Here is an 18,358-nt window from a genome sequence, read left to right as displayed (position 1 = left end):
CCCCCCCCCCCCCCCCCCCCCCCCCCCCCCCCATCTCATTGAGAAGGCAAGGAAAACAAAGCCCATTGCCAATATCTATAGTCATGCAAAACAAATTCTCACATTAACCATGTTCAGGTAAAAAAAAAGGGAGAAAGAAGGAGAAGAAAATAAGTTTCACTCTATACTCTGAGTTAATTGCTTCTCTATCTGGAGATGGATAGCATGTTTCATCTTGAGTTCTTTGGAATTGTGGTTGGTCATTGTGTTGATCAGGATTGATTCTAAGTCTTTCAGAGTTGATTGTCCTTTCAATATAATTGTTAGTGTATACATTTTTCTACTGATTCTTCTCATTTCATTCCACATCAATTCATACAAGACTTCCAGGTTTTTTTGAAGCCATCTTCTTTATAATTTCTTATAGTACAATATTCCACCATCACATTCATATACCATAACTTGTTCAGCGAATTCCCAATTAATGGGCATCTCTTCAGTTTCCTATTCTTTGCTACCACAAGAAAGAGCTGCTAAAATTATTTTTATACATATGGGTTCTTTTTCTCCTTCTTTGGTCTCTGTGGTGTATTGACCTAATAGTTGTATTGCTGGGTCAAAGGATATCCACAGTTTAATTGGCTTTTGGGCATAGTTACAAGTTGTTTTCCAGAATGGTTGGATCAGTTCACAGTTCCATCAACAATACTTTACAATCCCCATTTTTCTACAACTCTTTCAGCATTTCTCATTTTCTTTCTTTCTTTCTTTTTTTTGGGGGGGCAATTTAGTCAATTTGATGAGTGTGAGGTGGTACCTCAGAGCCTGGCAGTGCCTCATCTGAGGAATTCAGCTGGAGTTTGTCTACTCTATAGAGACTATGGTCAACTAGTGTAGTGAAGCTGGGGGTAGAAATTATGGCTAACTAGCAAGGCCACACACTCAGGCAGACATTGTACCTGGTGAGGAGTTACACAATGATATCACAAGAAGACATAAGGGGTCCTGTAGCATTGGAGTTGAAATTGAGCTCCCATGTTGTATTCTCCACGTTTGAGAGGGGATCTTTATACATGATTTGTTCATTCTCTTCATGGATGCTTTACTTACATATGCACATGTATACGTGTGTATGTATATATATATGTATATGTGTATATGTATACATATATACATGTGTGTATATGTATACATATATATACATATGTGTATATGTATACATACACATTTGCAGAAGTGTGTTCTAGGATTTGGGGGGCAATGCTATAATATAAATCTTAATATGCTACTCTATTAAATGTCTTTGCTCTAAGATAATTATGTCCTCTGACTTTCTATTGAACAGTAAACATATCAGTGGGGACTCCTTAGCCATAATTTTAGGAATGTGGATTCACGGAGTACCTTGAACGTGGGGCAATTGTCCTCTTGGAAACCCAATCTGTGAGTGTGAGTTATGGGAGATGGCCCAAAGAGATCCTACACTTTTAGTCTATAGTGATGGAAAGTCATCAAAAGACACTAAAGAGTTGTATTCAAAGATAACCAGAGCAAACAATTTGTTTTTTCCTACCTTACCACTCAATTCTCTCTTTGTTTGCTTTCCTCTCCCCTCCTCCTAGGCAAATTTACACTCTCTACTCTCTGGCTTTTTTTTTTTTTCTCAATAGAAACAGTGTACTGGGAACATCCCATTCTCAGAACTGGAAATGCCTCAGAGCTTTATGCCGGCATCCAAGTTCTTTCTGTGTAATGATATATTTAGTAATGAGGGTATTCATTACAGCATTAGGAAAGCTAAGACTGAGGACATTTGGTATTGTGTAAAATGTACTTTTTATTTTATGAGATACAGAGTGATGGCATGGGGGGAATTAGGACTTTGGCTGGCCTGATGAGAACCCTGTTGATTCTGCACATTTCATCCTCTCCTGTTTGCATTTAGGGTGTCAGCTTCCATTTGCTCTTTGTGAATGGAAAGAAGAATTCTGTGAAGGGTGATTACCTTCACATGCCTAAATTGTGATTATTTTTGAATTTAAACCACACGACAAATTTTCTAGATAATCAAGATTTTCTAGGCTTAATAAAAAGGCCAGGAAATAAAGAGAATGTCTTGGGACCTTCATTCTACCCCACACATATCTGACTGAGAAATATATTCATCTAACTCCTTGCTGCTGCTAATACAGGATAGGAATTTGATCACTCTGAATAATTATAAACTCTTTTTCGTCATAATTTATTGTTTTATCTGGAGTTAGGAACTGGTTTCTCCTAGCAGACCTAATTCAAGCAACCTCAAGCTACCCTAAGAATCAATATTGACAAAATGAACGTTTTTGAAGTGAATCTGGCCAGCAATATTGCCCTCAAATCAAAGGATGTCTTAAAACAAATTTAATTCCCCAAATTTTAGGGGTTCAAAAATGTTTGAAATTTTAATTGCATTTTTTTCTTATTCCACCCATTGCCTACTATTTTATGATTGATTTTATTTGATGTCTCTCATTTTTCTTTTGTTAGAATAATTTCTTCAATTGCCATATTTTCTTTCTCTCTTCTCTCACTCTCTTTCAATCTATCTCCCCACTCCCCTCAAAAAAAGAATGCACTATGAAAGCCAGAAATGTTTAATCAACCAACCAAATATTCTCTGCCCTACCTCCTACTCCCATTAAATGCCTATACTTTTCTTTATCTGTGTCTGGAAAATGCTGAAGTATGGATGAATGAGAGAAAAGTTACACCATCATCTTCAGTCACCAAGACATAAGAGATAGGGCTCAGATGCAGAAAGGGGACTAGATACAGGAGGGTCTATTTCTATAGACAATCCATTCTCCTTTGTAGTTTTATATACATAGTAGGATATAAAGGAACTTTTCTATAGTTCCACATAGCTCATCCTAAACTCAACTCTTATCCCAGGAAGGCAGAGACATGAGCCTCTTTATGTGAGTGAATGAATGAATGAATGAATGAATGAATGAAAAAGCATTTATGTACAAAAAACTCTGTTAAATGCTGGGATACAAATAGAACAAGATGGCAATGTATCATCTTTAATATCACTTCCACTAATAAAAACCATATCCATTTCTGATGTTGAACTTTGATGGTAAAAACTTTCTTTCCAGGTCTTCAGTACTATGCTTGACCTTCCTTTCATTACCATTCTCTCTGATTTTTCTCTTTCTAAATCATCTTATTTAACTCTTTCCTATTGTACTACTGCACCCTAATCCAGAAGTGAGGAACCTGTGGCCTTGACAATGTGATACAAGGCAGAGTAAAGAGCATCATTCATTCCTGTGGGACAAACTGTGTTCATCCCAAGGGTACAGAGCAAGGGATTTGGAATGAGAGAGACTTGATTTGGAATTTTACCTCAGATACTTAGTAGCTGTGTGACCCTGGGCAAGTCACTGCACTTTAGCAAAACTTACAGCACTATATAAATGCTAGTTATTGTTATTATTATTATCCCTGGCATCTTCCTTGGTGACAAAGGGCAACAAACTTATACACACACATATACACACCTATTGTTTTGCTTACCAATCTTGAAGAAACATGCTAAACTTCCTATTTCTTATCTTGAAAAGTTCTATCATGAAACTATAGTTGTCACTTCTGGGAATTCCAGGGAAAAGTGCCCTTCCCATTTAGAAATTACACAATATTATTGGGAAAACAAACAAATAATCCAAAAGCCACATCCTAGACCCCCCCAAAGTGATTAAGGTTGAAAAACCTGAATGGGCTTGAAACCCTGACCTGTTGGGTCAAGCCCAGAAATTTCAGTTTACTAATCTCAATTGTCTTAGACACTGAAGGGTCAGCTGATTGTCAGAATTGGTATGGATGTATGTGGGCAGTCAAGAATGCGAGCAATTAGCTTTCATTAGGACTGGCTACGGAAAACCACATCAGCTTGGCCTCAATGAATGACCCAGAGGCTGACCTATAATTCTTGAATTCTTTCATCTCTGATTTTGTTACAAAGCCAGGTGGGGCAGGGCCTTTATGAGACCATCATTATATGTTCTTTGAGTGTTTTACTAACAATCCTCCAAGAAGGCAGTGACTGTGTTGTTTTTCATTCTTGGATCCCCTGTGAACATAATAGACACTCAATATGTCTGTTGAGTCTTAAGAAATGTGTTAATGAGCAGAAGTATTTTAGGAGGGAGCGGGGTGGTGTACTGTGTTTGTTGCTTCATGGATGTGGTATTTACCATCAAGTATTGATGGGGCAGACAGGCGTATTTGAGGCAGATGGAGCAAGCAGGATGCAGGATGTGAGATGGGAGATGAAATGCAGGATGTGACCAGCCAGAAAAGTGATCAAGAAGACTGGGCATTGAAGCCCCCCACAGTGGGCTTATCTGTAGGCACACAGACACTACCTGACATTCCAGACATTCCAAAGCAGCACTCCCCTTCCCCCTTTCCTGTTCCCTTTGCTTATCTGTATGGACTATGTGACATTCTGGAGCAGTACTAACCCTCCTCTCCTGTTCCCCCTCCCATTTTCTTAAACTGTGGTAACCCCCCGCCCCATCCTGTCAAACTGTATTTAGACCAGACCCCTAACCTGGATAAGTGCTCTGCTTTCCATAGGGAGTATGGTCCTGGAGCTCTGTCTCCCATGGGGAGCAGGGCCTGCTGGGTTCGTCACCCCAATAAATGCCTTTATTAACTTGGAGACAGTTGGAGAGAATTCATTTGATACTGCGACCTATGTGTCTATTCCTCGTTATTCTGGTGTACCCTAACATTTTGGGGTGCCCGTGAATCCCAACAGTATCACTATTTAATAGAGTTTTCAAGTACACTTGTAACCAGTGTATCACAGCTAAGAAATAGTCCCTCTGAACTGAAGGGTGTGTGGTGTGTGGTAGTCATGGAACAGTAGGAAACTTCCTTATCTTTTGTGAAAAAGGTTCACTTAAAGGAAACCTTTTGTTTCTATGCTATTCTCAACAGGTTGCCTCAGACACAGCCCTAGGCTTGGGCCTCTAGAGGAGACTCATGATGACATCCTCCCTAGAAAAGCAGACTTCACTGTGAGAGAGGAGTCAATTGTCACAGTTAACAGGATTGAGACATCTGTGCCCTGGAGTTTTTATCTCTGTAATTTTCATAAGACATAGGCTCCAGATATTGTAGAAAAAGGAAAATTCATGTTTTTACATTGTTTAGATTTTCTCCTATATTCCTTCCTTTAATACCTTTCAGAGATTCATCCCTCCTAACTCTCATAAGAGAATTTTAGTATTGCCGCCATTTTGCCTGATAGCAAATCATGTAACTAGCTGAAGCCTTTTTGAAATTAGCTGAGATAGCAAAAATTCAGCTCTGGTTGAAGATAGAAGAATTTCTGGCTCAGCTTTATTACCCCAATTTATTTTAGCTGGGACATCTAACTTTAGACCTGGTGCTATCTGGTTAGTTCCTACTCGATCTACAAATTCCAGTTAAAATCCAGTTCAAATAGGATTTGCTGATCGAATTGTTATTTTACCTGATATTGACATCGATTTAATTTAAATCTTCCCCTTCTACTATTGGTTCTTTGATGTGTAAATCTTAACTTTCCCCTTTATCTTCTGTAAAATTCCAATTTTGTCTTTCTTGCTGATGTAATTAAAGAGTCTTCAAAATGTTACTTGGGGTCTATTGGTTTTGTGTACCATGTGGCCGTGCTCAGAGCATATAATAAACTGGGTTTTAAAAGGTCTTTCAGCATGTTGATAAGTATGATTCGTAGCAGTACCTGTCAATGAATACCTATTTTTATATCATAAAAAAAGAATTTTTTAAAAAGAGAGAAAAAATTCAGGAAAACCCATCGATACATTGAAAAAATGTGACATTATATGTAATGTTCCACATTTGTGAACCCCAAGTTCTATAAAGGAGGGGGGGAGGTGTCTACTCATATCTCTTCTTTCAGGCCAATTTTAAAAAATTAGATTTTAATTGATATCTTGTTTTCCCATTTCCTAGATTTCCACCCTATATATATCCCTATTCCCTCTTAGAGAATTATTCCTTATAACAAATGATTTTTTAAAAAGAGAAAAAAAATCAGTAAAGCTGATCAAAACATTGAAAAAGTATTCAATGTTCCACACATGTGAAATTCCACATCTGCAAAGGAATAGGTCTTCTCAGATCTGTTCTTTGGGACAAAGTTTGTTCTTTATGATTCAACATTCAGTTTTGATTAGATTAGAAATTAAACACATACAAGGCATTGTTCTAAATGCCTGGTAATATTAATATAAGCAAAAAGAAAGACAATCCCTGCCTTCAAGTAACTTAAATTCTAATGAGGGAAGAGAACATAAAAAAGGGAGCTAAAAAGGAGAGGAGTAAAATTACTCTCCTTAGGCAATATGGAAAACTATACTTCTGAAGAGTCAGATGTTGAGCCAGGTTAGAGGTGAGCATGGCTTGCATGGAAGCTTTCTCAAGTGGAGGCTTTGATCACTTCGTCATGACTGTTCTTCTCGTTTATACTGTTATAGTCACTGTGTATATACAATTTTCCTGGCCTTGCTTACTTCACTTTTCACGAGGTCATGTAAGTCTTTTGATGCTTCTTTGTACTCATCAAATTTGTTGCTTCCTATACAAAGTAATATTCCATTGTATTCATGTATCATAATTTTTCTTATTCATTCCCCAAATGATGAGTATCTACTTCCTTTCCAGTTCTTTGCTACCATAAACAGTGCTGCTATAAATATTTTGGCCTATATATGGCCAATATTTTTTGTCAATGACTTCCTTGGTATGTATACCTAGCTATGGAATCTCTGGATCAAAGGGTATTAACATTTTAGCCACTTTATTTGCATAATTCCAAGTTGCTTTCCAGAATGCTTGTATGAAGTCACAGCTCCACCATCATGCATTAAACCATTTTCTTAATTATTTCTGTAGCTCTCTTTCACCATCACACAAGATTGTGCTATAATATAAACCAACCTTTAAGATTCTAAAAAGTACCTAATTGGTGAGTTATGATTCGGTTGTTTTGAGTTACATTCTATTACATTAAGAAAAAACAAACAGACCCAGAACACATATTTATTAAAATACTGAAGAGTATAGGAAAGACATTTAAGGTAGAGAAGGGGTAAAAATGAGGCCCCAAGGACCAGTCCAATGGCAAGGGCGGGGAAAATGAGGCATGAGAATTCCAGGAAAGGAATTCAAGGGATTAGGCAAAAACAAAGATAAAAATTGATTTTGACTGCCAAAGGTCTCATCAGCTTATTTCTTCCTCAAAGTTTTCCCTCTGGGTTGGGATGTAGGGAATGGTGGGCACTTTTGAACACAGATCACAGATCCTAAAAGCCTGGGCTGCCTATGTCATTGTCTGCAATAATCCGTGTGTCTGGTAGAACTAAGGCATCTTTCTGGGGCATCAGGAAAGGGTAAAGTCCTGGATGAGAAGAGAGGTGCTCCTTCTGGGCACAAATGGAAGGAGAAGTAGGAATTTACAAACAAATATGGGTGAAATTCATACAGTAGCTTGTTATTAGAACTGACCAAAAAACTAGATAATGAAAAGGATTTTACTCCATTTAGTACTACTGAATTCCAGGATTTTTGATGGATCACAAATTGTTTACCAAGATAGATGTTTATTAAACTTATTCAATTCAAACTAACACACATTTATGAAGTACCTGAGGCAGCTGGTGGTACAATGAATAGAACAGCTGGGCTTGGAATGCGGAAGACCTGAGTTCAAATTAAACCTCAGATACCTACTAGCTGTGTGACTGTGAATAAGTCATTTAACCTCTGTCTGCCCCAGTTTCCTCAAGTGTAAAATAGGGGTAATTGCCCCAGTTTTCTCAAGTGTAAAATAGGGATAATAATAGCACCTACCTCAAAGAGTTGTTGTGGGGATCAAATGAGTAATTTTTTAAAACCACTTAGCACAGCGCTGGGCACATGGTAGGTGCTATATAAATGCTTATTCTCTGCCCTACCTCCTTTATACAAGGCATCCTTTTAGATGTCAAGGATACAGACTCAATTCCCTCCACCTCTACTCCAAGTAGAAGTGATTTTTCAAAAAAATTGAAGAGATTTTTCAAAAGTGCAGATCTCACTATTACAACCTCTGTTCAATAAACTCCAGTCATTCCCTATTGCTTCTAGGATCAAATACAAACTCATCTGTTTGGCTTTTAAAGCCCTTCACAACCTGGCCCCAAATTCCCTTTCCAGGATCCTTATACATCATTCCCCTTCCCCACGTGAGACTTGAAGATAGAAAGATATAAGTTAGAAGCCCTCAGATATTTACTAGCTGTGTGACCCTGGGCAAGTCACCTGAATTCTTTCAATCGACCTCATCTAAAAAAGGGACTGGCTCTCATTTGGGTGCCATTATTCTGACAATGCATTTAAGGTTTTTGTTTTCTTTTCTATTCCAGTTAAATGTCCTTGTTGATTCTATGCAGTTGTTTGCTCAGGTTTTTGTTATCAGAGTAGTAACAGGAGTTACTACAGGTTGCAAGTACTTCAGAGAGACTCAGTTTCACACTGGGGTGGGGCCTCAAGCCACATGGGGTACATTTACCAGAAATTATTTCCCAACTCAAATCTGGGAGGAGCTAGTGCTGGCTGCCTCATGGATAATGCTTAATTAGGTTCCTAGTCATTGAACCATAAAACACCACCTGCTACTTACAACCTGTCTAAGAAGTACCTTGAACAAGTCACAACTTCTCTGGGCTTCACATTTCTCATCTGCAAAATGGCACAGGACAGGGTGGTGGTGGTGATGAGCAGTCTAGATGATCACATGATTTCTAAGATTCCCTGATGGCTTCTATGAATAGAACCATTTTGCAGCCTAAAAGTGTTAAACCCACTGAAAAATAAAATACCCTTGGAGGATTCCTTCCTCAGTTCAAGGAGGTGAGGGCATATCTACCTAGGAGAAGTTATTTTAGAATAGACATGGGTTAAAGGCAGTTAGGTAGTGGCTGGAGTTTAGAGTGTCAGGCCTTGAACTCTTCCTGAGTTCAAATCTGGCCTCAGACACTTACTAGCTGTGTGACCCTGGGTAAGTCACTTCATCCTGTTTGCCTCAGTTTCCTCATCTATAAAACGAACTGGAGAAGGAAATAGCAAACCACTCCAGTACCTTTGCCAGGAAAACCCCAAAAGGGGTCATAAAACTGGATATGACTGAAAAACAACTAAACAACAAAAAAGGCCTTCACTTTCTCCTGAACCTGAATTCAAGTCCTTTTGTTCTTACAAGTCAGGTGAACTTAAGTCAAGCTACTTTCTTACTGGGGATAAAGGTACTTTGTAAACCATAAAACCATATAAATCTGAATTATTATAAAAAAAATAAGTCCCCATCACCAACACCACTTCCTTGATGATTATTACACATAAAGAACAAAGTTACAAAGATCAGTATAGCATCTTCCAAATACGCACATTAACTCATAATATACTGGCTGTAAGTTTTTTCTTTAAAGGTACCATATACTGAAAATTAAACCTCATCATTATCAAAGACTTCAGCAGAAATACATTTCTGTTCTGATGTTTCTGAGAGTTCTGAGAGTAAAAGAAAAATAGTTTCCTTTATTTGTCTTGCATCAAGACAAAAATGGGGGTGTTTAGCTGATAAATGGTAGCACTGTGTACTGGAAATTCACCCCTCCCCCAGGCACAGGACTCAAGAAGAGTGGGGTTGGAATCCTACCACTGATAAACTGGGTGACCTTGAGTCACTCACTTAACTCAAGTTTTTAAGCCTTGTTTACTGGGTCAATAAAATATGTAAAATGGGGGTGATAATAGCTATTGTACTGCCTGGGGGTGGGGCTGTGGATAAGATCAACTGGGATATGTCAGTGCTGAGTGTTGTTATCCAACTATTTTATAATAATGAAACAAAAACTGCTATATTCAGGTTATGTATCCTAACCACTGGAAGAGATGATGAGCTGGCCATGTGACAAGAAGGAGGGATGATGGAGGGACTGGAAGGGTGTTACTTTAGATATGTTGGGAGAAACTGAGGAAAACTTTCTTCTGCATGTTGGATAGACTCCCTCCCCCCCAGGATATTAACAAGAATCTCACAGGATGACTGGTCATGAATGGGATGCAAGCTGCATTGATGGAGGGAATCACAGATCCTTTTGGGTATCCAAACATGAATTCCTAGGTTTAGGTATGAATAAAGGATATAAAAAAAGAAATAGAAATGGCAGAGATTCTTTTTCTGTTCTCATCTTTGACAGTAACTGAATTCCACCCAACCATTAAATCTTGTACACCTGTAACAGTAATTCCTCATTAGTTGAGACTTAACTTTTTAGTGCCCTAAGCAGTTCTCTAAGACTACAGATTGTAGGAAAGGCGCCAACCTGCTCATCTGAGTTCTCGAAACCAACAAAATCACAGACTCAGTCTCTATTCTCGTCTTCCCCCTTTTTAGACTCAATTCAATGAAATTTTACCATGTTACTTTTTAAATTCCTAAGTGAAAAACTATTCTAAAAGTGGTAGAAGTTACATTCAGAAATAGCCCCTCTGATGTAGAACAATGAAATCCTTTAATATAGGCATTTTTAAAAAAAACTTATTTTGCTGTATAGATAAAAAATGATAGAATTTTAGAAATGGACACTTTTTGGAAGTTATCTAGTTCAATCAATCCCTTGTTTTTTTGTTTTTTGTTTGTTTGTTTGTTTTTACAAATGAGGAGACGGGGGCCTAAAGAGATTTAAGGGACTTGCCCAAGGTTACAGTTTTGTTAATGTGAAAGCTGGAACTAGAATTCAGACCAGGACAAGGTAGTCATAGGTTTAAAGCTGGAAAAGATGAGAGATCATCTCCTCCAACCACCTCTCCTGACCCCTAATCCAGAGTTCTTTTTACTATACCTATAAAATGCCCTCCAGAATAACAGACTACTTATATTTTGAACACAGATGGATGCAATTTCATGAGAACTATGAAGAATTCTGGTGGTAATTGTTCATTGTTACCATATTATATAAGTATTTTTTCTTTTGAAAAATCTCATCAGATTCTACAAAACTCATATAGGAGTAGAGGTAGAAGATAAAAGGACTGTGAATCATTAAAGAAAAGCTAAGAAAGTGGTTTCCTGGACGAAGAAAAAGAACACTTGCAGGGCTCAAGATAATGAATCATCTCCTCTGCAAACGAGCTGCCACCCACCGAGTGGAAATACTTATTCAACAGGGCTTGAGTTTTTAAATGCTAAGTCTTGGAGGAAGCCGATACAAAGCACATTAAGATTCAGGGGATGATGACAGTTGTCACTGAAACCACATGTCTTCTAGAACTAGGACCAGATGCTAGCACAGAACAATGGGGATTAATAACTGATGTAAACATATGGCTGTAAAGTTTGAAAAGTTTCATATACTACATTATCTCATTTAAATCTCACCACAACCCTATGAAATAGGTGAAGATAGGCTGTACCACAAGTGGAATTAATCTTAACAAATGTGGGTGTGCTTCAGGACAACTAAGTAAGTCAGAGAGCAGGAATTCTAAGAACTGTAGGAAGGACACAGGAGGTAATACCAAGGCCAGGATACCCTGAAGCTCAAGGGAATATCATAGGATTTCGAGATGAGAGACCTTATATATCTTCAGGTCTAATCTCCCTCCCACCCCCATTTAATTATTTAATTTAGGAAACTGAGGCCTGATCAAACAATAAGCATTTATTAAGCACCTACCACGTTGTCAGACACTATGCTAGGCATTGGGGATACAAAGTCAAAAGTAAAAGTCCCTGCCCTCGAGGAGCTTACAGTCTATCAGAGGAGACATGTATATAACTAAGTGTACACATAACACATATAAAATAAATAAGAGGTAAATTTTTTGGAGGGAGAGCATTAGAAGGTGAGGGAGTGGGTGGTGGTGGGGGAACATTAGGAAACACTTTATGTTGAGGGTGGTGCTTGATCAGTTTGGAAGTACATTTCAAGCAGATAGCCAGTCAGCCAAAGGTGTGGCTGGAGATAGCAGACGGATGGCTCGGTGTGAGGTGCAGCAAGAGGGGCAGTCTGGCTGAACTGCAGATTGTAGGATTTCATCTGGTCCCAAACAACAGCCGCAAGAAGCAAGTACAACAGCTATACGGCTGGGAAGGTGGGTTGTTAAGATACTAAAATACCAAATGAAGATATTTAAACATCTAAGGGTAATACGGTGCCATTCATTTTATCCAGTAGGGGAGTGACTCAGAACAGAGCTGGAGGAAAATCATTTTGGTGGTTTCTGGTGGAAGACAGATTAGAAAGGGTAAGAGGTTTAGGCAAAGGCAATGAAGAGGCTATTGCAATAGTCTAGGCAAGAGGTGAAGGAGGCCTAGACTAATGTGGAGGTCAATCGAGTAGAAAAGAGGAAAACAAGAAATGTCAAGATTAAACTGCTAAGATTTGGCAAATGACTGGATATACAGGGTGAGGGAGAGAGGTCAGGGATGACATGGAAGTTTTAATCCTCAGTGACTGGGAGCATGGTGGTGCCCTGGACAGAAAGAGGGAATTTAGAGAAAGGATGGCTTGGGTAAAGAAAGAACAAGTTTGATCTCAGACACAGTGAATTTGAGATGCCTATAGGGCATTCTGTTTGAAACGTCCAACAGGCAGATGGAAATGTCTACCTCCAGCTTAGCTGAGAGACCATGGCTGGACAGGTAGATACAAAAGTCATTCATACAGATATAGTTCAACCCATGGGAGATGATGAGGTCACTTTCTAAGTAATAAAGTAGAAGAGAGTCTGAGATAGAGCGATGAGGTACATGCACAGTTAGGGACATGATACAGAAGATAAGGCAGCAACTGACTGAGAAGCAGTCAGGCAGGAGAACCAAAAGAAGAGTGTGTGTGGTGAGAGAGTGCTCAAGTGTCACATGCTGCTGAGAACGTCAAGGACTGAGGAAAGACGTTATCTTATGCACTAACTGCCAAGGTCTCTTCTAGCTCTAAACTTAAGATCTTATGATCATAATGGACAGTCCCACTTTACACACATTAAGATCTCAAATAGATCTGTCTATCCACCATGCTCCTCCATCCTTATCGCTCTTGAAGACATCTGTATTTTTATGATCACTTCTAACTCGATGACATATTTGATCTTGAACCAATCTTTCCTTACTATCTAAACCTCTATAATAAGTGAAGTTATCCACACCTCCCTAGTCCCCAACTAATGCTGGCAAGTACAAGGATGGCTCAAAGTACAGGATATTCATTTCTGAAGACTCAGCTATGAGCAGAATCTCTATGTATCTAACGATTCCTCCAATGACTCATACTAAAGGAATCTGGACCTAGAACATTCCAAAAACTATTGGGAACATAATGAAACCTTATGGGAGGCAGCATGACAAAAAGGCTAGGGGTCAGCCTTAATTACAATGTTAACACATCCTAGCTACAGTCATATAGTCCCTTCTGATTAAGACTATAAACTACAGACCAATTGCTACTATGCATTACAGGAAAGGGGTGGGAAAGCATTTATTAAGTGCCTATTACGTGCCAGGCACTGTGCTAAGTGCTTTACAAATACCTCATTTCATCAGGAGAGGGAGCTTCCAGTAGGAAGAAATCTGATGTTCTGATAAAACAATGATTAGCAGTAAAAATTTTTACAAAGTCTGACTAGGGTCATGTGCTTATTTCAGATTGCAGACGAGGGAAGAATATAGAGATCTGCATCCTCTTCTGCTGGAATATTTTGGCGGACAAGAATTCAGGTGGAAAAATGAGAGGTGACCATGATAGAAAAGGAGCAAGGAGGTTCATAAACTCTGGGGTTTATAAAAGAAAAAGCAGGACTTTGGCAGCTAGTCTGGGACTGAGTGGTTTTAGGAGCTTTAAATCACAAGGCTCCATTTGTAACCATGTGTTTTTTTTGTTTTTTTTTTTGGTGTGTTGGGAGTATTTTTCCTCCCTAGATATCCAAATATTTTTCTGGCCAAAAAAACAAAAAAGCCAAACCTGAAGAAAAAAAGGCAAGCCAAACATGATGGCACAAATCACATCATAGCACCAGAGCTAATAAATAAAGTAAGGCATTCCTAAATGGGTTTTGTTTGAAATAAAACCAAAGGATAGAATGTTCTTTGAATTAGTGGGAAACAGGATTGACACAGCTGTAGCTCAATGACAGCAGAGTTGCATAATTCTAAAACAGGAATGAAAAAGCAACTAAATACGCTTATAAGGGAAAACCATGTAGCTTAAAATAGACTGAGTTAAGGCAAGAGTAGTTTGGTTGTAAGGGGAACCTGAAGCACTGATGATGTATTAAAGTAAAAGCCATTTTATATTCATTGCCCTACATATTTCTGTATAATTTTTTCCTATACTTCCTGTAAATAAGCTGGCTCTGTGGAAATCACCAAAAGCCTTTTATCAGGTACAAATAACAATACTCTTCAAGTATTTTGTCTTTTTAAACTCAATTTATTTCCCATTAATTAGTAGAGGAAAAACCGTGTGGCTACAGCATCGGTGGGCTTAAATGAGAACCTGTCTCTCAGGACAGGGCAGGGATCTGTGATATGATGGGGTAATCTCAGGTGTTCATTAAAAGTGTCAGGCTGAGTTCCAGGGGCAGATTTGGACTTGTTCAGAGCTAATTCCTGAAAACTTGTCAACAACCTACTCAATCTACAATCATACAGGATGACTGAGCACCTGAACTCCAGCAGAGTCAGTGCCTGGTTCCCAAAAACTCCTTCAAGAAATGCAATGTATTGCTCTAAAAAGATGTTAAATACCAAGACACTAAACACTATTATTCAGATTATTTTATTTTTCTTGCTGAGGTCAAATAAAAAGTCCCAACTAATGATGTTAAGAGATGTCAAAGAACTGATCTATTTTTTTAAGAGGCAGTAGAAAGGGCACTGGATTTGAAATCAGAGAATATGGTTTCAAATCTCACCTCTTTGACATACTTACTATGTGACCTGCAGCAAGTCACTTACACTTTTGTTTTTTCATCTATCAAATGGGGGTTTAGGGCTGGATGACCTAGTGGCCCTTAAAATTTATGAGCCTATCCTGTATTGCAGGGCTGCCCCAGGCACAGCTCTTCACTGCCGCCTGTGTCTCTTCAAATTCAGTCAGGTGTAGTTCTACTAGTGCTCTGGGGAAAGGGATCAAAGGGGTGGAAGGAGGCTGTTCAAGGGTTTCATTTCTTGAGGGCCATCCCATTGACTGCTCCTCCATTATAGCATGTTCTTGCCAAGTTTTTTTTTCTAATCTGCTGATTACCAAATAACCTTATTACTTTTTAGTTGTCTCAAAAATACAAAAGGAAGCTAGAATTGTAAAATCTAATCTTTTGAATAAGGCAATATTTTCAAAGTCTGGAATGGCTGACTTGTTGTCAGTCAAATTCAACGTTACCACATGGTGTTCAAGGTTGGTAAACAGGCAGTTTTTAGACAGCTGATCTGGAACATCCCAGAAGTGAAAGACCCTTTATAAATGAAGAGTGCAAAGTGGTAACTCTAGTCAATGCCACAGAATATGGCTCTACAAAGTAAAGAATGCTGTTTAAAAGCCAATCCTGGAATAGTTCCCTGTGATGTTATTTTGAAATCAGTAACTGAATGGTATAAACACATTTAGATGGAGACTACAGAAAACACATTTGGAAATAAATCTTAATCCTAGAAATAGAAAGAATTCAGTCACTTTCTACTATTAATTCAGAAGAGCTCAGATATTCTCTTCAACCTAAAAATGACCTCCAAACAGAAAATATTTAAGATGTCTTCCATGATTCAGTTGTATAAAACTGTATAGAAAATGAGCATCATGTTCAAATGTACTGAAAATAATAGGCTTTAGAAAACATTCCTAGAATTGAAGTATGCAGAAACAAAAGATGATTTACAAAGATTTATAGCAGAGCTCTAGTCATCATCAGAGTCAGAATCGTATATTTTTCCTCGGATGGTTTTCTTTTCCAGTTTTGTGAAGTTGGTTCCAAATTTCTTTTGGTTTTGAAATGGTGGCTCCATCAAATTTCCACTAAAAATCAAAGAAATATGAAAAGGAACTTTTATTTAAAGATATGAGAATAATCATGAGATATGAGTTGTTCAAACAACTGGAACAATTCCACCTGTAGTAAAATTCACAGTGGAATTCCTTCAATAACATGGAGACCAGGAGGCAGGATTAACATCTTTGTTATAGACTCGTAATTTAACAGTTTTAATGTTTATGGTTTTATACTGTGTTTTGGGGAATGAGACTTGTCTATAACAAGCTGTACTATAAATGAGTTTTTTTTTAGAGAGCAATAGTACATAGTCTCCTTTAAGTCTTTCAATGGCTAATAATGCAATGACATTTAAAAACCACTGGATTTTGTACTTTATACAGCAGATGTCACTGTATTGGTAAATATATATCTATAAAGCTAAGCAATTAAATATAGTTGTAGAGCAAATATGAATTTAAAATTGTAACAAAGAAAATACACACTTTTTCCTTTAACCCATTAGGAAACTGAATGCACAATAATTTTTAAGTTTATACAAAATGAGCAGGTAAAATGACATACTTTCTACATTATTACACCAAATGATCTCACAGTGGTAAGAAAGAATTTATGCTCTTCTCTACATGTTATCTCACTGTCTTTTAGGGAGCAGTAACCCAAATATTGAGGATACACTTGCCTAGTATGCCTTTGGACAATTGTATTAAGTATTTCCTTTCCTTAATTTCAATATTGTTCTATTTATTTACCACAGGTTACTAAACTATCCAAAATTATTTAAAAACAAACAAAACATTTCTGAGAACTTAAAGAACTCTAGTACTGGCAGCTTTCTTAAGAACTGTGAAGTTAAATGAATCCTAGCATGTGGTAAATTGAAATTATCTTTTTTTTTTTAAGGAAAATAATCTTGTCTCCTTTTTGTTTTCTCGTTAATAACCATCTGTAAAATGTTATTGGTCACCCTGTTAGACAATCCAAGAAAAAAGTAAGATTTGTGATGGTTGTCAGCATTAGACATACTTGATATTTGTTTTTTTCCTGGAAGTTAACCCAGTCCAATGCTGCTCCTTACATAATTTCCCTTGATAAAATGCTCCCCCCCCAAACAAAAAACAAACTCTATGGAGGATCAACAAACCACTATGTACCTCAGTTTCCTTAACTTGAAACAGTTAACAGTCCAGGAAGATATCCAGGGAAAAAATAAATAAAAGCAAGGCTATTTTAATCTTTTTTTTTTTTTAACTTATTCTTCTGGTTATGGCTCTACAGAACAGGACCATTTAATCATTAAATTAAACATTAAAACATTAAACGTTTTCCCAATCTATTTTCATTGTAGAAATGGCTTTGGGAATGTCTAGAAGAAATGTGGGAGGGAAACAAAAAAAACTAGAAAAAAAAAACCATAAACTATCTTGTGTGATGAATGAGAAGAAATGATACAGTTTTCTAGCTTATGAAGCAGGTATTCATCAGGAACTTAGCTGCTCAAGGAGGGGCAAGGAAAATAAGGAGTGATGTAATAATCCCCATCATTTTACCTTTTGCTGTTGTTGTAGACCAGGTAAGGGACTCAAAAGGATGATATGACATGTTATGACTTGTAAAAAGAGATAAGCTATTTTTATTTGGAGAAGAGGGTGTCTCAGAGCTTTTTTTGAAGTTAGTTTAGAAATAAATCAGGAATTAGAAAGCTCATTTTACTTTCTCAGATTGTATATTACAGAAGATGAAGACTGAATAAATTTTGGGTTCAACAGGTAAAGTTATACAGCTGATGATCTGTAATAGAATATTTTTCTTGAAGAAGCAGATTCTCTATTTTTCACTGATGATAATGTTTAAAGTCAATTTTGGATTACACAAATATGTTTATCTTCAATCTGAGAATATACCATTCCAGGGAATGATACTTAAGTCTAAAAGTGTCAAAACTGAGAGTGTTCCAAAATTTAATTTTATCTGTAAATACCACTTTGGCTTAATTAATCTATCTGCATGAATGTTTAGGCATTCTTCTGCTCACTTATTTTGTAAGTGTAGTTTTACAAATATACTTTTCTTTTAGAAAGATTTGTATTCTTACAAACTTGACTAGGGCCCTATTTTTGCTCTGTCCAAATAATCCTAAATTACAAAATGCAATCTAAAAACAGCAACCAAAAACATAAATAAAAGCAAATACATGCCATTTAAAAAAGTTACCTGTAATTAAGAATATCAGAACAACCGAGTCTCCATTCTAAAGTTTCTGTGGTGAAGTCATCTGTATTCCCTAGAT

The 18,358-nt window shown here is 37.4% G+C and overlaps 1 protein-coding gene across 2 annotated transcripts in view; it reads right to left on the bottom strand.

Annotated features, from left to right (window-relative positions):
* Positions 1 to 14,492: 14,492 nt before the first annotated feature.
* TXNDC9 (thioredoxin domain containing 9) overlaps positions 14,493 to 18,358 on the bottom strand; it is a 16,027-nt gene continuing 12,161 nt past the window's right edge. For both annotated transcript variants that reach the window (XM_027842580.1, XM_027842581.1), the window contains 2 exons: positions 18,283 to 18,358; positions 14,493 to 16,094 (listed from right to left, as the gene is read on the bottom strand). The exon at positions 18,283 to 18,358 ends at the window's right edge or, in 1 of these variants, runs on beyond it. In XM_027842580.1, the coding sequence (XP_027698381.1) occupies positions 15,977 to 16,094; positions 18,283 to 18,358 (194 nt within the window). In that variant the 3' untranslated portion in view covers positions 14,493 to 15,976. The remainder of the gene's footprint in view (positions 16,095 to 18,282) is intronic.

This window comes from Vombatus ursinus, unplaced genomic scaffold (genome assembly GCF_900497805.2).
Source record: "Vombatus ursinus unplaced genomic scaffold, bare-nosed wombat genome assembly UNPS02014877.1, whole genome shotgun sequence".
NCBI classification, from domain to species: domain Eukaryota; kingdom Metazoa; phylum Chordata; class Mammalia; order Diprotodontia; family Vombatidae; genus Vombatus; species Vombatus ursinus.
The sequence above is the reverse complement of the archived record's forward strand: the minus strand, read 5'-3'. Positions and strand labels throughout refer to the sequence as shown.